Raw genomic sequence first — 14,359 nt, forward strand, 5'->3', positions numbered from 1 at the left:
TATGTACCATCTATATACTTCAGATTTTTAAACCATTAATATTATTGTTGAGATTAGGGTCGTTCATTAGAATTTCACAAGCCTCTCTAAATTTGTGCTCATACAAAGTTTTGGTGTGATGTAATGGACAAATACGTTTCTGTCAATTTTGTGCAGAGCATCCAGGGCATGATCAGAAAGGCCATATTTACCATAATTATCAAATTTAATGTACCAGTTATGCTCCTTTTTCCAGATAGAAATTGTGTGTCCAGTTTAATCTATATGAGACAGATTACTGATACACTGAATACAGTATACTCCTTTGGATCGCTCATATTATACTCCAGGGTGGACCAGGTGAGAAAGAGAATCCTTGAGGAGTTGAATAAGTTCTTTAATTTAGCAGCAGGTTAGAGGTGGCATTCAGGTTGTATTTTATTATTATTATTATTCAGGCCTCCATGGAATCAAAAGACTCATCGCAGGAGGCCCTTTCTAAGAAACACAAAGTCTCTCAAGACTCATCATGCGAGGTCCCTCCTATGAAACACAAAGTCTATTACTGCTCCTTAAACTCATTGACCATTCTTGCTCTAAACCACTCTATCAGGCATTGCATTCCATGGTTCAACCACCCTCTATGCATAGAAACCACTCCTCACCCTCTTGCTCACAGTTTCCTTTTGTAACTTCCAGGGATAGCCCCTTGTCATCACTCCTTCCTGCTGTTCAACCAAGCTAAAGAACTCCCCAGTGTCAATCCTGTAACCACATCTCAACAATTTAATATTCTCAATCATATCACCTCTCCTTCTTCTAACCACCAAACTCTGCAGTCCATATTCCCTCAGCTGATCCTCATAACAAACATTGTCCAGTCCTGAAACCATCTTTGTTATCCGCCTTTATACCCTTCTCACAGTTAATTTTTTCCCTTCAAATCCTGGGGACCAAATCTGAGAACAATAATCTAAGTGTGGTCTGATCAGAGTCTTATACAATGGAATGATAACTCTTTTATCAATGCAGGTCAGTGTCCTTCTCATTATTGCAGCAATCCTCTGTGTTACCTCACCACTTTTGCAATATGCCCCATAAATTTCAGGTTTCTATCAATCATCAATCCTAGATCTCTTGTATTCACTACTTCCTCTAGTATAGCCCCTTCCATAGAGTATGCAGCATCCCATCGATGTGTCCCAAACCTCAAGACCTCAAATTTTGCTGCATTAAACCGACATTCCTTCATTTGCCCATCTGTCTAGCTTATTCAAATCCTCTTGTATGACTACCACATCTGCACTATTACTAATAACCCTTCCCAGCTTCACATCATCTGCAATCAACTGAATATCACCCTGCAATCCACAGACGATGTCGTTGATATAAAGGTTAAAGAGTATAGGTCCCAGTACCCATCCCTGTGGGACCCCACTTGTAACCCTCTGCTTCCTTGAAGCTGTCCCACCATACACAACTCTCTGATACCTCTCGGACAGCCAATTCTGAATCCAGACCCATGTGCTGCAACTTAAATATCAGCTTATCATGTGGCACCCTGTCAGATGCCTTCACTAAGTCCAAGAAAATGACAGTATATGCCTTTCCCTCATCTACTGCTCTTGTAACTTTATCATAAAAGGCTAGCATATAAAATACAACCTGGCCCCAGTCCAGCATGGAGAGATCACATTGAGTGAGTTGTATCAGTGGAACTAGCTGTAGATCCAGAAATGAGTTGTTGTGTTTGTATACCAATGCTAGAAGTATAAGAAACAAGGCGGATGAAATGGTTGCACTAATTGCATCTGTGCACCCAGAGATTGTCGGAATAAGTGAGACATGGTTAGATGAGGATGACATCCTGACAGGAATAGAGATGGAAAGGTATGATGTGTTTCGTGAGGATAGAAGGGGTAAAAAGAGAGGGGGAGTGCTATTGATGATAGAGATATTACTAAAACAACAAATCCATGTTGACTCTCACAGATAACATTACCCTCATCTGCCCAATGCTGTATATGATCCCTCACTAATTTCTCCAAGATCTAAACAACTACTGATGACACACAAACTGGCCTATAATTAGACACTTCCAGTCTGCTACTGATGTTATGCAATGGCACCATCCTACCTTCCTTCCATTCCCTGGGCACCTTTCCTGTAGCCAGACCTTCATTGAAAAGCCTGGTCAAAGGCAATGTCAGTTCTTCAGCACATTCTATCAACACTTGTGGTGAAATACCATCCAGTCCCACAGCTTTACTGACATCCAGAGTACTCAGTATTTGGAACACACCCTCCTCCTGCACCTCTAAACCTCGAACCTGCACTATCCCTGCAGTATTAAAATTTACTCCTCCACAATGAAATACGCCAATAAAGTGTTAATTGAACAATTCCACTATGTCCTCTACATCAGTCACTCTATTCCCATTTTTATCCCACAGTGTCATTCTTCCACAGTCATTTCTTCTCCTACTGGTCCCATAGCTAAAAAATTCCCTAGGATTTTCTTTGGATTTTAGGGCCAATCTCTTCTCATGTTCCAGTTTTGCCTTCCTTATCATACTAGTCACTCTCCTGGCCTGTGTCTTATATACTTCATGCATCTTCTCTTCACTTGTCTCCACTTTTCTGAAACTTTTGTCCTCTTCTTCACTCATGGAATACAGTTTTCTATTGCTGCTAACAAATATTCCTTCAAAATTTCACAAGCATTAATGATATCCTGGCCTTCCAAATTCTCCCTCCATGAAACTTCCATAAGTTGACATCTAAACCTATTATAATCACCTACCTTATAATTCGACGTACGTTCCCATCTGTTTGATAGTCGTTTTCATCTTCCAAGTCAAAAATGCATGGTCACTCTCTCTCCAACTGGTATTAGAGATATCATCTCAGTTATTATCAACTCTTCTGATGCTATGAACAAATCCAAAACTCTTGAACCTCTTGTTCCGTCTTTTACATGTTGCCTAAGACAGTTGTTCATCAATAACTCTAGAAATTCCATTCCCTTATTGCTAAATGCATCTTCCTCACCCCAATTTATAATCCAGTTAAAATATCCCATAAGAATCATTCTTCTTGCACCTGCCAAACTCAACTATCTAAACATCTCCTGATTCCCACCCTCTGTGCTCCTTGGTCTGTAGCAACACCCCACTAAAAATCCAGTCTTGCCCACCTCTACCTTACACCATATACTTTCAAAATCATTACTGTCACTGCCTTCTAAAACCTCCACTCTCAGAGGACATAAGTCGTCACTTATCATAAGCAGTACTCCACCCCCACACTTTCTCTTCCTATCCTGCTGAAAAATGCTGCACCTAGGTGCAGCATATGTTCTATTCCTGATATTATATGCTCTTCTGTCAACCACGTCTCAGTGATCTGGATAATCTTTGGCCACACTGATGCTATCAGCGCCAGCAATTCCTGTCCTTTATTTCGGATACTCCTGGCACTGGTATAAAGCATAAAAATGCCATTGTTTCTATACCCAGCATTAACCCCTCTAGACTCCACTGGGCCAGTGTTACCTGATGTCATCCCGCCCCTTCTCCCAAGTACCCATTCCCACAAGAGGCCACTCCTGCTACCATCCACTCTGGGACACACCAACTCATTCAGAACAGCAATATCTCCAGATGCCTATGTCCCTCCTCATTCAAATGCAAGCAGTCTCTCGCATACAATTCCTCTCTGTCTTCAAACGTCCTCCAAGCATCCACAAATTCCAATCCTCTCTTCTGACACATTCTTGCTATTATGTTATTCAATATTACTGCTCTTCTGCTCAGCTCATCACTATCATACCTAGGCAACATGCAAACTATCTTTCCTCTCTGTGTCTTCTTTCGTACAACCTCAAGCAAGAATCTGATATCTCTCGCTACCCAATTTACATTACCACTCAAGTCATTTGTTCCAACCATCACAATCATCTCATCCACCCTTTCACCCCTCTTAATTGCCATAGCTACATTTTCTATCGTTCCTCCAAGCAAACACTCCTCACGTATCCTATCTTGAACACCACTTATCATTGAGTCCCCATACATTGTACCTCTTACCACCCTATTCCTCGATTGCTCACATGTATCTCTCATTCTCTCTCTCCTCTAACACTTTCTCTCTGTGCTTCCTTATCTGTGTTATATCAACTAGTCATGCTGTGCCATTGTTATTTCTTCTGCTTACTCTATTATTGTTATTATTATTTATGTTATTTCACTATCTTTATTATTCTCAGCTATTCCGTTGCCGACAAATTTATATTCTTTTAGGTCGACTGCACCAGCCGGCAATAGAATTCTGACAGACAATTTAAAACTACTGAAAAACAATGTAGGGGTCAAGTGGTTTGCAGTCGTGGTCCTCCTTTCTTAGTTGCTAATGGATTCCCCTATTACTTCTGCAAGGTCTGAAATTTAACAAGTGGTAACTCAATTCTCAGAACAATGACAGACTCATGAGGTTTGAATTAAAGAAATACGTTTATTTAGACAAATACGTATATACCCTTTAGTTAAAATTTCCAATTCTAAAGAGCCTGAACTCCCCCCCCCCCCTCTTAAGTTAACATATCCAAAAGGTTTACTCTAAAATCTTATTCTAGCGATCTCATACTCTTCTTTGTGTAATTACGTTCAGGCTCGGTTAATTCTTATAGAGCTGCTCAGTTCACACATATAGGAATAACACATATACACAGATACATTCTACAATCCTAGTACGGAGCATAACAGAGGTTCTCTGTCTTGCAAATTTCACATGGGCCAATTTTCTCTCTTATACTCAGGCTTTATCCTCCCCCAAAATTCAGTTAACATTCAAACTCTGACATACAGGGTGTTCGGGATAAATTTGACAGTTTCGTAAGGAAAAAGAAAATCTTCTTTGTATCTATTAAATTTAATGAATTGACAAAAAAACATTACAGGCAGAGTTAATTACAATACTATCAACAAGATTTACTCAAAATAACCACCATTAGCATCGATCACAGCTTCAATTCTGCTTCGGAACCTCGAACAAGCTGATGCTACAGTCTCCCTGGGAAGGGCCGCAAAAACTGTTTTAATTTTATCCATTAACTGGGCTTTTGTATTACTGGAAGTGCGATTGGTGTCTTTTTCAACTGCGCCCCATACAAAATAATCCATGGGGTTAAGGTCTGGGGAGTTTGGAGGCCAAACATTTGGACTGGTGAAGTCGTAGAAATTTTCAGACAACCATTTTTGACTTTTCCCAGAGGTGTGTTGCAAGGGGCCGAATCCTGCTGCCATACATACGGCCTACCATTGGCTACCCTTGTTATCCAGGGCTTGACTACAGTTAGCAACTCCACGAACAAAGCCCGAATTCCAATGCCAGGGTTCTTCAACACCTGTTCCTGCAGATTTGCAAGGAATTCTGCTGTACGAACGCAATCAGATCGTCTGCTAGGGATCTTTCTTCTTGCTACATCCTCGTAGTCACCATTGCAAGTCTCTAGTTCATGCCTGATTGTTTTTACTGTATTCAGGGAGCATTGGGCAGCAGTCGTAATATCCTTATTTTGATGGCGGGCACGAATCATCATGATACAAGTTATTCTCTTCCATGATTCAGGTGGGTTCCAGCTATCCATCCTTTCTGACATCTTGTATATGAATGAAGAAGGGTCCAAACTTTTAAATGAAGAGAAGTGTGTGTTAATACATGTAACTTACGGAAAAATATAATTAATTATAAATATGTCAAATTTATCCCGAACACCCTGTAAATGTTTCTTCCAACACAAAAAGTTCGAAATCTTGGTTCCCAGCTCAGCTTATGCTTAGGGTGCCACCTACTCTTTAGACGTAGACAGAAATATCCAAAAGAAACAGTTCTTTAGATACAAAATGGAAGTTGACTATATGGAGCTCCTTAACCCTCTGGTTCCAATACCCTCTTTGGTTATTATTCAATTTTTAATACGAAAACTTGCATCTTATCGTTCTTGCCTTTCTGGTAGTTGTTGGGACTTCCTTAATTAGACCTCCGGGTTTCCTCACCGTATATTCCTTATGGCGTCTGCAACACACTTTCATTCTTTTCGAAGGGAACACTTCTTTGTGGACTTATACGTTGGCATTGGTTCACCAATGGCTCTTTCTTGGAACTCTGGCCGCATTCATCAGTTTTAGCTACGGTCGACACGGTACGCACAGCAAACGAAGAATGTCGCTGGGCACGGCAGCAAGCTTCACAGCTATCCAGATCAGGACTTGGATCAGGAACCAGGAACAGAAAATAAGAGAGCGCTTGAATCACGCTCCGAAACTTAAATAGTGAATGTGAACACCCTCTCATGGTGACTACGTCATGCTCATGGCAGCGGTCGATTGGTCACCACAACTCCGAACTGCTTTGACATGGCTCTAATACTTATATCTTACATACATCTAATAGTAACATTTCATCATTGCTACATAATTTTCTTTTGTTAATTATTTCACAGGCTTTATCAATTCTAATCATGGACTACTAAAGTTCACTTTATATTTACAACTAAAATGGTTAGACATAGTTCTGAGTTAGCAAAAATGTACCTTTTCTTCTGGAGGCATAAGTGTGTCCTTATCCATGGTTTTAAACGTTACCTTATGTTGGGTCGGAAACAGAATGACTCATCAAAAGTGAATCAGCACTTTTTCCGACACAACAAAGACCCCTGCCCCATAACTAAAATTTTTCTTTAATGAAGTTACAGAAAAATTTCTGTTAACAACATCCCCTCCTTTCTCTGGGAAAAGGTTGACCACTTGCCTACTTCTTAACATCTATCTGTGTGTCGGATTTTGAGTCTCCCCGCGTTCACCGAGCTCAGCTAACCCATCATGATTCCCCTGATTGATGTTATTTTCACAAGTAATACCTGGGGCTTCCCTATGTCTTACGAAGAAAGGGGTATACTCGTCTTGGCGGCATTCCTCCTCCCTTACTTTGTGGCCTCTGTTTTCCTTTGGTAGCGGCTTGTTGTGGGACGAGTTTGGATGGGAGTTTTCTCTGGGTCTATGTCTGTTCTGGCCCGTCCTGCTTTTCGCATTTCCCAAGACATTCTCTAAGGGATCACCAAAAAAGACTAGTCTTGTTGACCTGGTTTTGTATAATTTGAGGCGATCAGAATGTACAATTGAGATTTTTCCACGGGGGCTGGTTTCCTTGACTCTGAAGGTCACAGGCGTTATTTTCTCGATTATTTCAAACAGTCCGATCGCACTCTTACCGAACTTTCCCCCTTTTCCCTTTCCTTTGAAACCTTATTATTACTTTTAAACTAATTCTTAACAATCCGTATACAAGATATCTCCTAGATTATAACAGAAAATATAGAAAAGTATGTAACTTACAGAGACTGTATCACACATTAAGTCAAGAGTCTTTTACTAAAGTCTTTATGGCTTTTCTCTCATCTCGAGTTTTAGACTTCTTTCTGGAGTATCTTGCTACAGCGGTATGATGTCGGGATATTAGTGGGCTTTTGGACTGCAATCTGCGGTACTCAAATAGCACATACAAGAGGTTTCAGCATAGGCAAATTCTCCTCTTGATCCTTACTTCAGGAACTTCTGCTTCTAATTACTGCCACTTCTGCTACTAATCGCCAATGACTGCAGCTGACAACCACCGATGACTGATCTGGCTCTCTTTGGTAACAGTGCTTCGCCTTTTGCTCTCTTGGCACCTGGATCTCAGCCCTCCTCTTTAGTAACTGGGGTCTTGCCTCTGCTCTGGTTTGGACTCCGCTTATAGTCTGCCCTGGTTCCGACTGCCTCTAGTTCTGACTTCTGATGACTCTCTCTTGACGACTGGAAGCCCTTTATGCTCGGCTCAGTCTCCTTTTATTTTGCGATATCAGGACCTTCCACTAAGGGTAGTAAATCCCGAAGAAAATCGGAATTTCTCCTTGATCCCTTTGATAAGGCCAGTCCGTGCTCTCTTTTTCTTTTTTATCTTGTCGGTCAGCGGAAATTCCCCTAAAATTAGTGGACCTATTTGATACTTCTCTTGTCCTTTCAGGCCACGGAAACTTCTCTAAACCTAGCAGCACTCTTAGATACTAACTGGTTTTCAAGGTGTTAGCGCAGAGCTTGTAAGTACTTCTCTCATACACAAAACTAGTAAACAACTTTCCTGCGCTCTTACACATAATTATATACAAAGTTCCAATGGCAAAGCATTGCCTTTGTTTTCGACGTTAAAACAGTAAATACATTCACTTCCCACAGGGTTGACTACATTAATAAAAATACATACATACAAACAAGATTATTTTTGTAACAGTTCACATGAGACTTGACCTCTAAAAAATCGATGTAAAGCGCTTTGGTATTTTTAAGTTACATCGAGATTTTACACTACTCCAACTTAGCTTTCCATATATACTCATAACTTTTCTGGCCTGAGCTTTATATGTTTCATAAATCTCTCACTCTTATTCTCACAATATTCTTTCACTCCCATTCTAATTTTTCTTCGTTTAGGTGAATTTAATTTCGTTTAACTCTATGGATGTTCTTCGAACATCCATATAGTTAACAACTATACGGATGTTCAAATCAGGACAGGTTATATGCTGAACCACAATTTTGGAAATTATGAGAAACTCAAGAGAATAGTATTTTTGGTTACAAAGTATCAGTTGTTGAATGGGAAAGATATCATGCACTGCTGCTATCTTTCCCAGTTCAGTACTGAATGATCACTGTCACCAACTAGTTGCAAAAAGTCACATCCTTAACTGAGACACCTTCTAATGCTGTGATTAAATCTAACATTCTTTTACCTCCACAGATCACCAATAGAACGATAGATTACCACATGACAAGTTGATAGTCAAATGAGAGCAAATGTGATTGTATGTTAGACTAGTGCATTGGATTGAGGATTGGCTGTCTGATAGGTATCACCAAGTTGTATATGGGGAGCAGTATCCCAGAAGAGGAAAGTCACTACTAGTGTGCCTCGGGAGTCTGTTTTAGGGCCATAGCTGTTTAACTTGTATGCCAATTATATTGGGAAAGATTTGAATGTGGATATTCAATTATTTGCAGATGATGAAAAATTGGGATGAACTATAAAGAGCAGTGCAGATGTGGCCTTACAAGAAGACTTGAATAGACTGAGTGAATGGGCATGGGAGAGGGGGGATGCCAATTCAATGTTGTAAAATGTAAGGTTTTAAAATTTGGAAAAAAAACAAAAAAAACATGGGATGTAGAATTTACACTTGATGGGGATATATTATTGTAGGTGGAGGATATAAGAGCTCTTCGTGTGATTATGGATAAGGATCTGAGGGCATATTACCAAAACTGTGAGGACAGCACAATGAATTCTGGGAATGATGCAGAGGACACTGACTTGTAGAAGTAAGGAAATTCTGATTTCATTGTATAAGGTTCTGATTAGGCCACATATGGACTACTGTGCTTAGATTTAGTCACCTGGTTTTCAAATTGATGAAGAGATGTTGTAGAGGATCCAGAAGTGATTGACGAAAATAGTTTCTGATCTCTGGAATGTTGAATATGAAGAAAAGGTGAAACAATGTAATTTGCAAAGCCTGGTGGACAGGAGGAGAGTGGGGGTGATATGATGGAGATGTATAAGTTAGTAAGGGGTTATTATAGGATTAATATTGTAGAGGTTTTCATAAAATGGCGGGAGATAGGGGGGAGGAGTACAAGAGGTCATCCTCGGAAGCTTTATAAGGAGGGTGTGAGCAGGGGAGTGAGAAGTAGGTTTTTTGCATGCAGAGTTGTGAATGATTGAAATGCTTTGTCTGAGAACATTGTGTCTGCAGAGGTGTGGTGTGATGAGCTGTGTGTCTATGACAAAAGGGACTTTCTAGATGAGTCTGTGACTCCATGGGACTTTGGAATGATAATAATAATAATAATAATTATCATTATTATTATTATTATTATTAATAAATGCATAGCATTTTTGTTAGAAATGTCAATTCAAAGTTCCAAGAGAATACCATGCATCTCATAAAAACTTAAATAAGGAGCATATATTTACAGCTCTTGTTTTAATTGTTCATTTGATCCTTGCACAAGAATAATGAAATATATATTTTTTCTTTTTTTCCTGCAGAATGAATATTACTTTCGATAAACTGTATACAAAGCCATACTGTCGGATAGCACCTTACCTGGTTGGAGCATTAGTAGCATTTGCACTACATCAGACAGGAGTTCAGAAAAAATTTCTTCAGTGGGTATGTGTATTATTTGACCAGCATTTGAAAACTAATTAAAAATTGCTTTGAATTGAACCCATTCAAATTTCATTTCTAAAACAAATTGAATGTGTATATAGCAAATTAAAGTATTATAAAAATTATCATTATCATATTAGGTCATGTGTTTTGCATTATGGGATACACACTAAGGCAAAGTGATATGAAGTGATTAGCTTCTATATACAAGAAGCTCGGACTTGAATATATTTCATGTGCAAAACTTTGTTTTGCTTCCTTGGGAAAAGGATTAAAACTAAGTATAAAATTGTTTGGCATCTTTAACGTATAATAAACCCAGGTAAAAAACTTTCTACATCATTCTCTCATCCAGAGATTTTTATTAATAAGGTCAAGCACCTTTTATCTTTTTGTACATGAGATATGTATGACTTCTGCATTACTTTAACCTTGGTATCTCTCCCGGGTCTGGCTCCCACTGATGAGACCTCAATAAAGGTGAAAACCAGTCTGGGTAGTGAACCTTTCCGTTATGCATTGCATTATACATGTCTGAAAGGGGATATGCTTTGCATTATGGGATACTAAGGCAAATGATATGAAGTCATTAGCCTCTATATACAAGTAGCTCAGATGTGAATATATTTCACATGCAAAAGGGGTTTTACATATGAAACTTTGTTTTGCTTCCTTCATGTCAGTAAGCAATAGGACTTGATGACATATCACCACACATCTTAAGGAATGGTCTAGAGTAGGCATCCCCAACCCTATGCCCGCAGGCACCATGGCACCTGTCGACCAATTTGTGTGTGCTTGCTGCTGCTCAACCGTGTGCCGTATAGTTTGAAATAATCACATGCACATCATGCAACAATTCATGACATGCTATATGATGCATCCATTAATGACACATGACGAGTATTAAATCCATACAATGTAAAGTAGATGCACATTTGAAGTTGTTGCTAGTTATATGCGCATAATTTTAATGGTGTCTTGTACTTAAATTTTTGAAATATTTTGATTTTTAATCCTAAAATGAGTGAATCAAGTAAAAGACAATGAACCTATAATTTTAACACTGACTGGGAGGAAACATATTGTTTAATTAATTTTAAAGATTTTTTAAACATCTTCAAGTGCTTAAAGAACAGTTTGAAAAGAGATTTCAGAAATTTACTATCATCGAGTCAATGATCTCCTTTTTTATCAATCCTTTTACTTGTCAAGTAAATATAATGGAAATAGCTGCATGCATTGCAAAGCTTGTTCAAGTAAATGCTGAAGAACTATAGCTAGAAATTTTGGATCTTCAGAATGACATTACGCTAAAATCCCATATAACATATATTTCAGAAGTTTTCATCTGAAAACTGAGTAGAGTACAAGATAAAATCGTTTTTCAGTTCCACATACCTTTGCGAATCATTGTTTTCAACCATGAATATCATAAAATCAAAATATAGATCACGACTCACTGATGAGCGAAAAGTTTATTTTTCACTGGGTTTGAATATAATAAATTTAGTTTAATCCTTTATCCAAGTGTGAGCAAACAAAGTTTGCACCTGAAAGTATCTTCAGGACTAGGGTAAGGTGGTACAACACTAGGACGACTCCTTGCAAGGGTGGAGCAAGCTACTAACACACCTATCTCAGTATCTCTCATAATGCAAAACACATCTCCTTGCAGATATGTCTAATGTTATGCATTAAGGTAAGGGCTACTACCCAGATAGTTTCGACCTTTATTGAGGTCGCTTCCGTGGGAGTCAGACCCTAGTGGAGATACCAGCAGAAGCATTAGCAGGTCATCTCTACCTATAGAAGGAGCCAATTGGTGTGCCACATTTTTAATAAATTACTCTGGATTTAGAGAAAGATGTTGAAAGTTTATTTTTCAATTGGTTTGAATATAATAAATTTAGTTTAATCCTTTATCCAAGTGTGAGCAAACAAAGTTTGCGCCTGAAAGTAACTTCAGGACTGGGGTAAGGTGGTACAACACACCTTACCCCAGTATGTGTTGTACCACCTTACCCCAGTCCTGAAGATACTTTCAGGCGCAAACTTTGTTTGCTCACACTTGGATAAAGGATTAAACTAAATTTATTATCACTGATGAGCATCTTGATGATTGTTTAAGAACTGAAATATCATCATATTCTCCTAATTATGAAGCACTGGCCAATGAAATGCAATGCCAAAGATCACACTAACTTACATATATATATTTAAATTTTTATATAATGTAAACTTTATGTATTCATTTAACAAAAGAATTCAAGAAATTTGCTTGAAAAAATAGATGGTGCCTGTCGCCCTACCTGTATTTTAGAATGTGCTGTAGGAAACAAAAAGGTTGGGAACCCCTATTCTAGAGGATTAGGAGTAGCGCTGGCATGCTTCTCTAATAAGAGTCTTGCACTAGCACAGATTCCAAGAGAGTGGAAAGAGGGTAACATTGTTCTACTGCATAAAGGAGGTGATAAGACTGTAGCTTCAAATTATAGGCCAGTCTGTATATCTGGAATTGTGGTGAAGGTACTGGACAGATATTGTGGAGAAGTTGGGGTACAAAAATGGGTTGATAACAGCAGTATTCTCTGTGGTTATCAGCAGGGGTTTGTTAAGAGGAGATCATGTTTCACTAACTTATGTACTATAACAAGGTGACAAATACCTTGGTCATGGGAGATGCATATACATTGGTGTACTTGGATTTTGCTAAAGCTTTTGATAGACTGCCACACAACAAGCTGGTAAATAAATTGAAACAGATGGAATTTGATAATAGCCTTCTGAGTTGGACCAGGGGCTGGCTGTGAGATAGGTATCAGAAAGTTGTATATGGGGGTACAGTATCCCAAAAGATGAAGGTCATTAGTAGTTTACTACAGGGGTTAGTTTTTGGACCATTGTTGTTCAGTTTGTATATTAATGTTATTGGGATCTGCATATCACTAGTTAAGCACATCTTAACTGGGAAGAGCAATGGAGAGTCAAGTAGATGTTATGTCCTTACAAGAGGAGTTGAATAGATTGTATGAATAAGCAGGTGAGTGGAACTGTCAGTTTAGTGTTGCAAAGTATACGGTTTAAAATATGGTATGCAACAATGGGATGCTACGTATACACTTGGTAGGGAAACTTTAAAGGAAGTAGAGGAGATGAGAGATCTAGGATTGATGGTGGAGAAGGATATGAAATTCAGGGGCCACATTACACAAGTTGTGAAGATGTGACATTGGATAATAGTAATGATGCAGAGAACCCTGATATGCAGATATAGAGGTTATAATGCCATTGTATAAAATCTTGATCTGTCCTCATATGGATTATTGTGCAGATTTGGTTGCCAGGTTTTCATGGTGATGAGGTTATGTTGGAAAGGGTCCAGAGAAGATTCACAAAGGTGATCAGTGGTCTTTGGAATGTAGAGTATGAGTATAGATTGAGGGAATGTAAGTTGCAAAGCCTTGTGAATAGGAAGCAGGGTAGGAAATATGATGAGACATATAAGGTATTCAGGGGTTGTTATCAAGTCGACATGGAAGGGATTTTTTGTAGAATGGTCGAGGGGAGGTAGAAGAAGAAGCCATTGCTGGAAATTGTATAAGGAGAGTGTGAGCAGAGGAGTGAGGAGTAGGTGCATTGAGAGTGGTTGATGAGTGGAATGCATTGCCTGAGTGTGTTGTGAATGTAGAAACACTGAATCAGTTTAAAGCATAGTTGAATGTGCATTGTGTGCAATAGTGTGTTCCTCCCACAATGAGTCTCTGACTCCATGGAGGTCAGATGTTAATAATGATTATACCTTGCAACACGTAAGTGGCAATCTCACTCATCCCATCTATTCAGGTTTTCTTATAGAGCCACAATATTTTCTCTTCTCCTCATAATTCTTTAAAACTTTGCATTATCCACAGACAACTACATGTTACCATTATTCCCCTTCCAATATCATTTGCATACATGTTAAACAAAAACAGTTCCAAAAGCAACTCTCTTGAGGTCACCCCACTTCATGGCTAGTCATGAAGATTTATTACACCCAAGTTTTGTTTGCTTACACTTGGATAAAGCATTATACAATAATATAATTTCTTGCCAAGTAGAAGTAAC

The 14,359-nt window shown here is 38.8% G+C and overlaps 1 protein-coding gene across 1 annotated transcript in view; it reads left to right on the forward strand.

Annotated features, from left to right (window-relative positions):
- The window catches only part of LOC150103711 (nose resistant to fluoxetine protein 6-like), a 113,011-nt gene that overhangs the window by 54,487 nt on the left and 44,165 nt on the right, over positions 1 to 14,359 (forward strand). Inside the window, exon 5 of the mRNA XM_090396735.1 lies at positions 10,126 to 10,249. Coding sequence (XP_090252861.1) covers positions 10,126 to 10,249 — 124 coding nt within the window. The remainder of the gene's footprint in view (positions 1 to 10,125; positions 10,250 to 14,359) is intronic.

Source organism: Typopeltis vanoorti, chromosome 8 (genome assembly GCF_054136105.1).
Source record: "Typopeltis vanoorti isolate ZY-2024b chromosome 8, IOZ_Tvanoo_1.0, whole genome shotgun sequence".
NCBI lineage: Eukaryota > Metazoa > Arthropoda > Arachnida > Uropygi > Thelyphonidae > Typopeltis > Typopeltis vanoorti.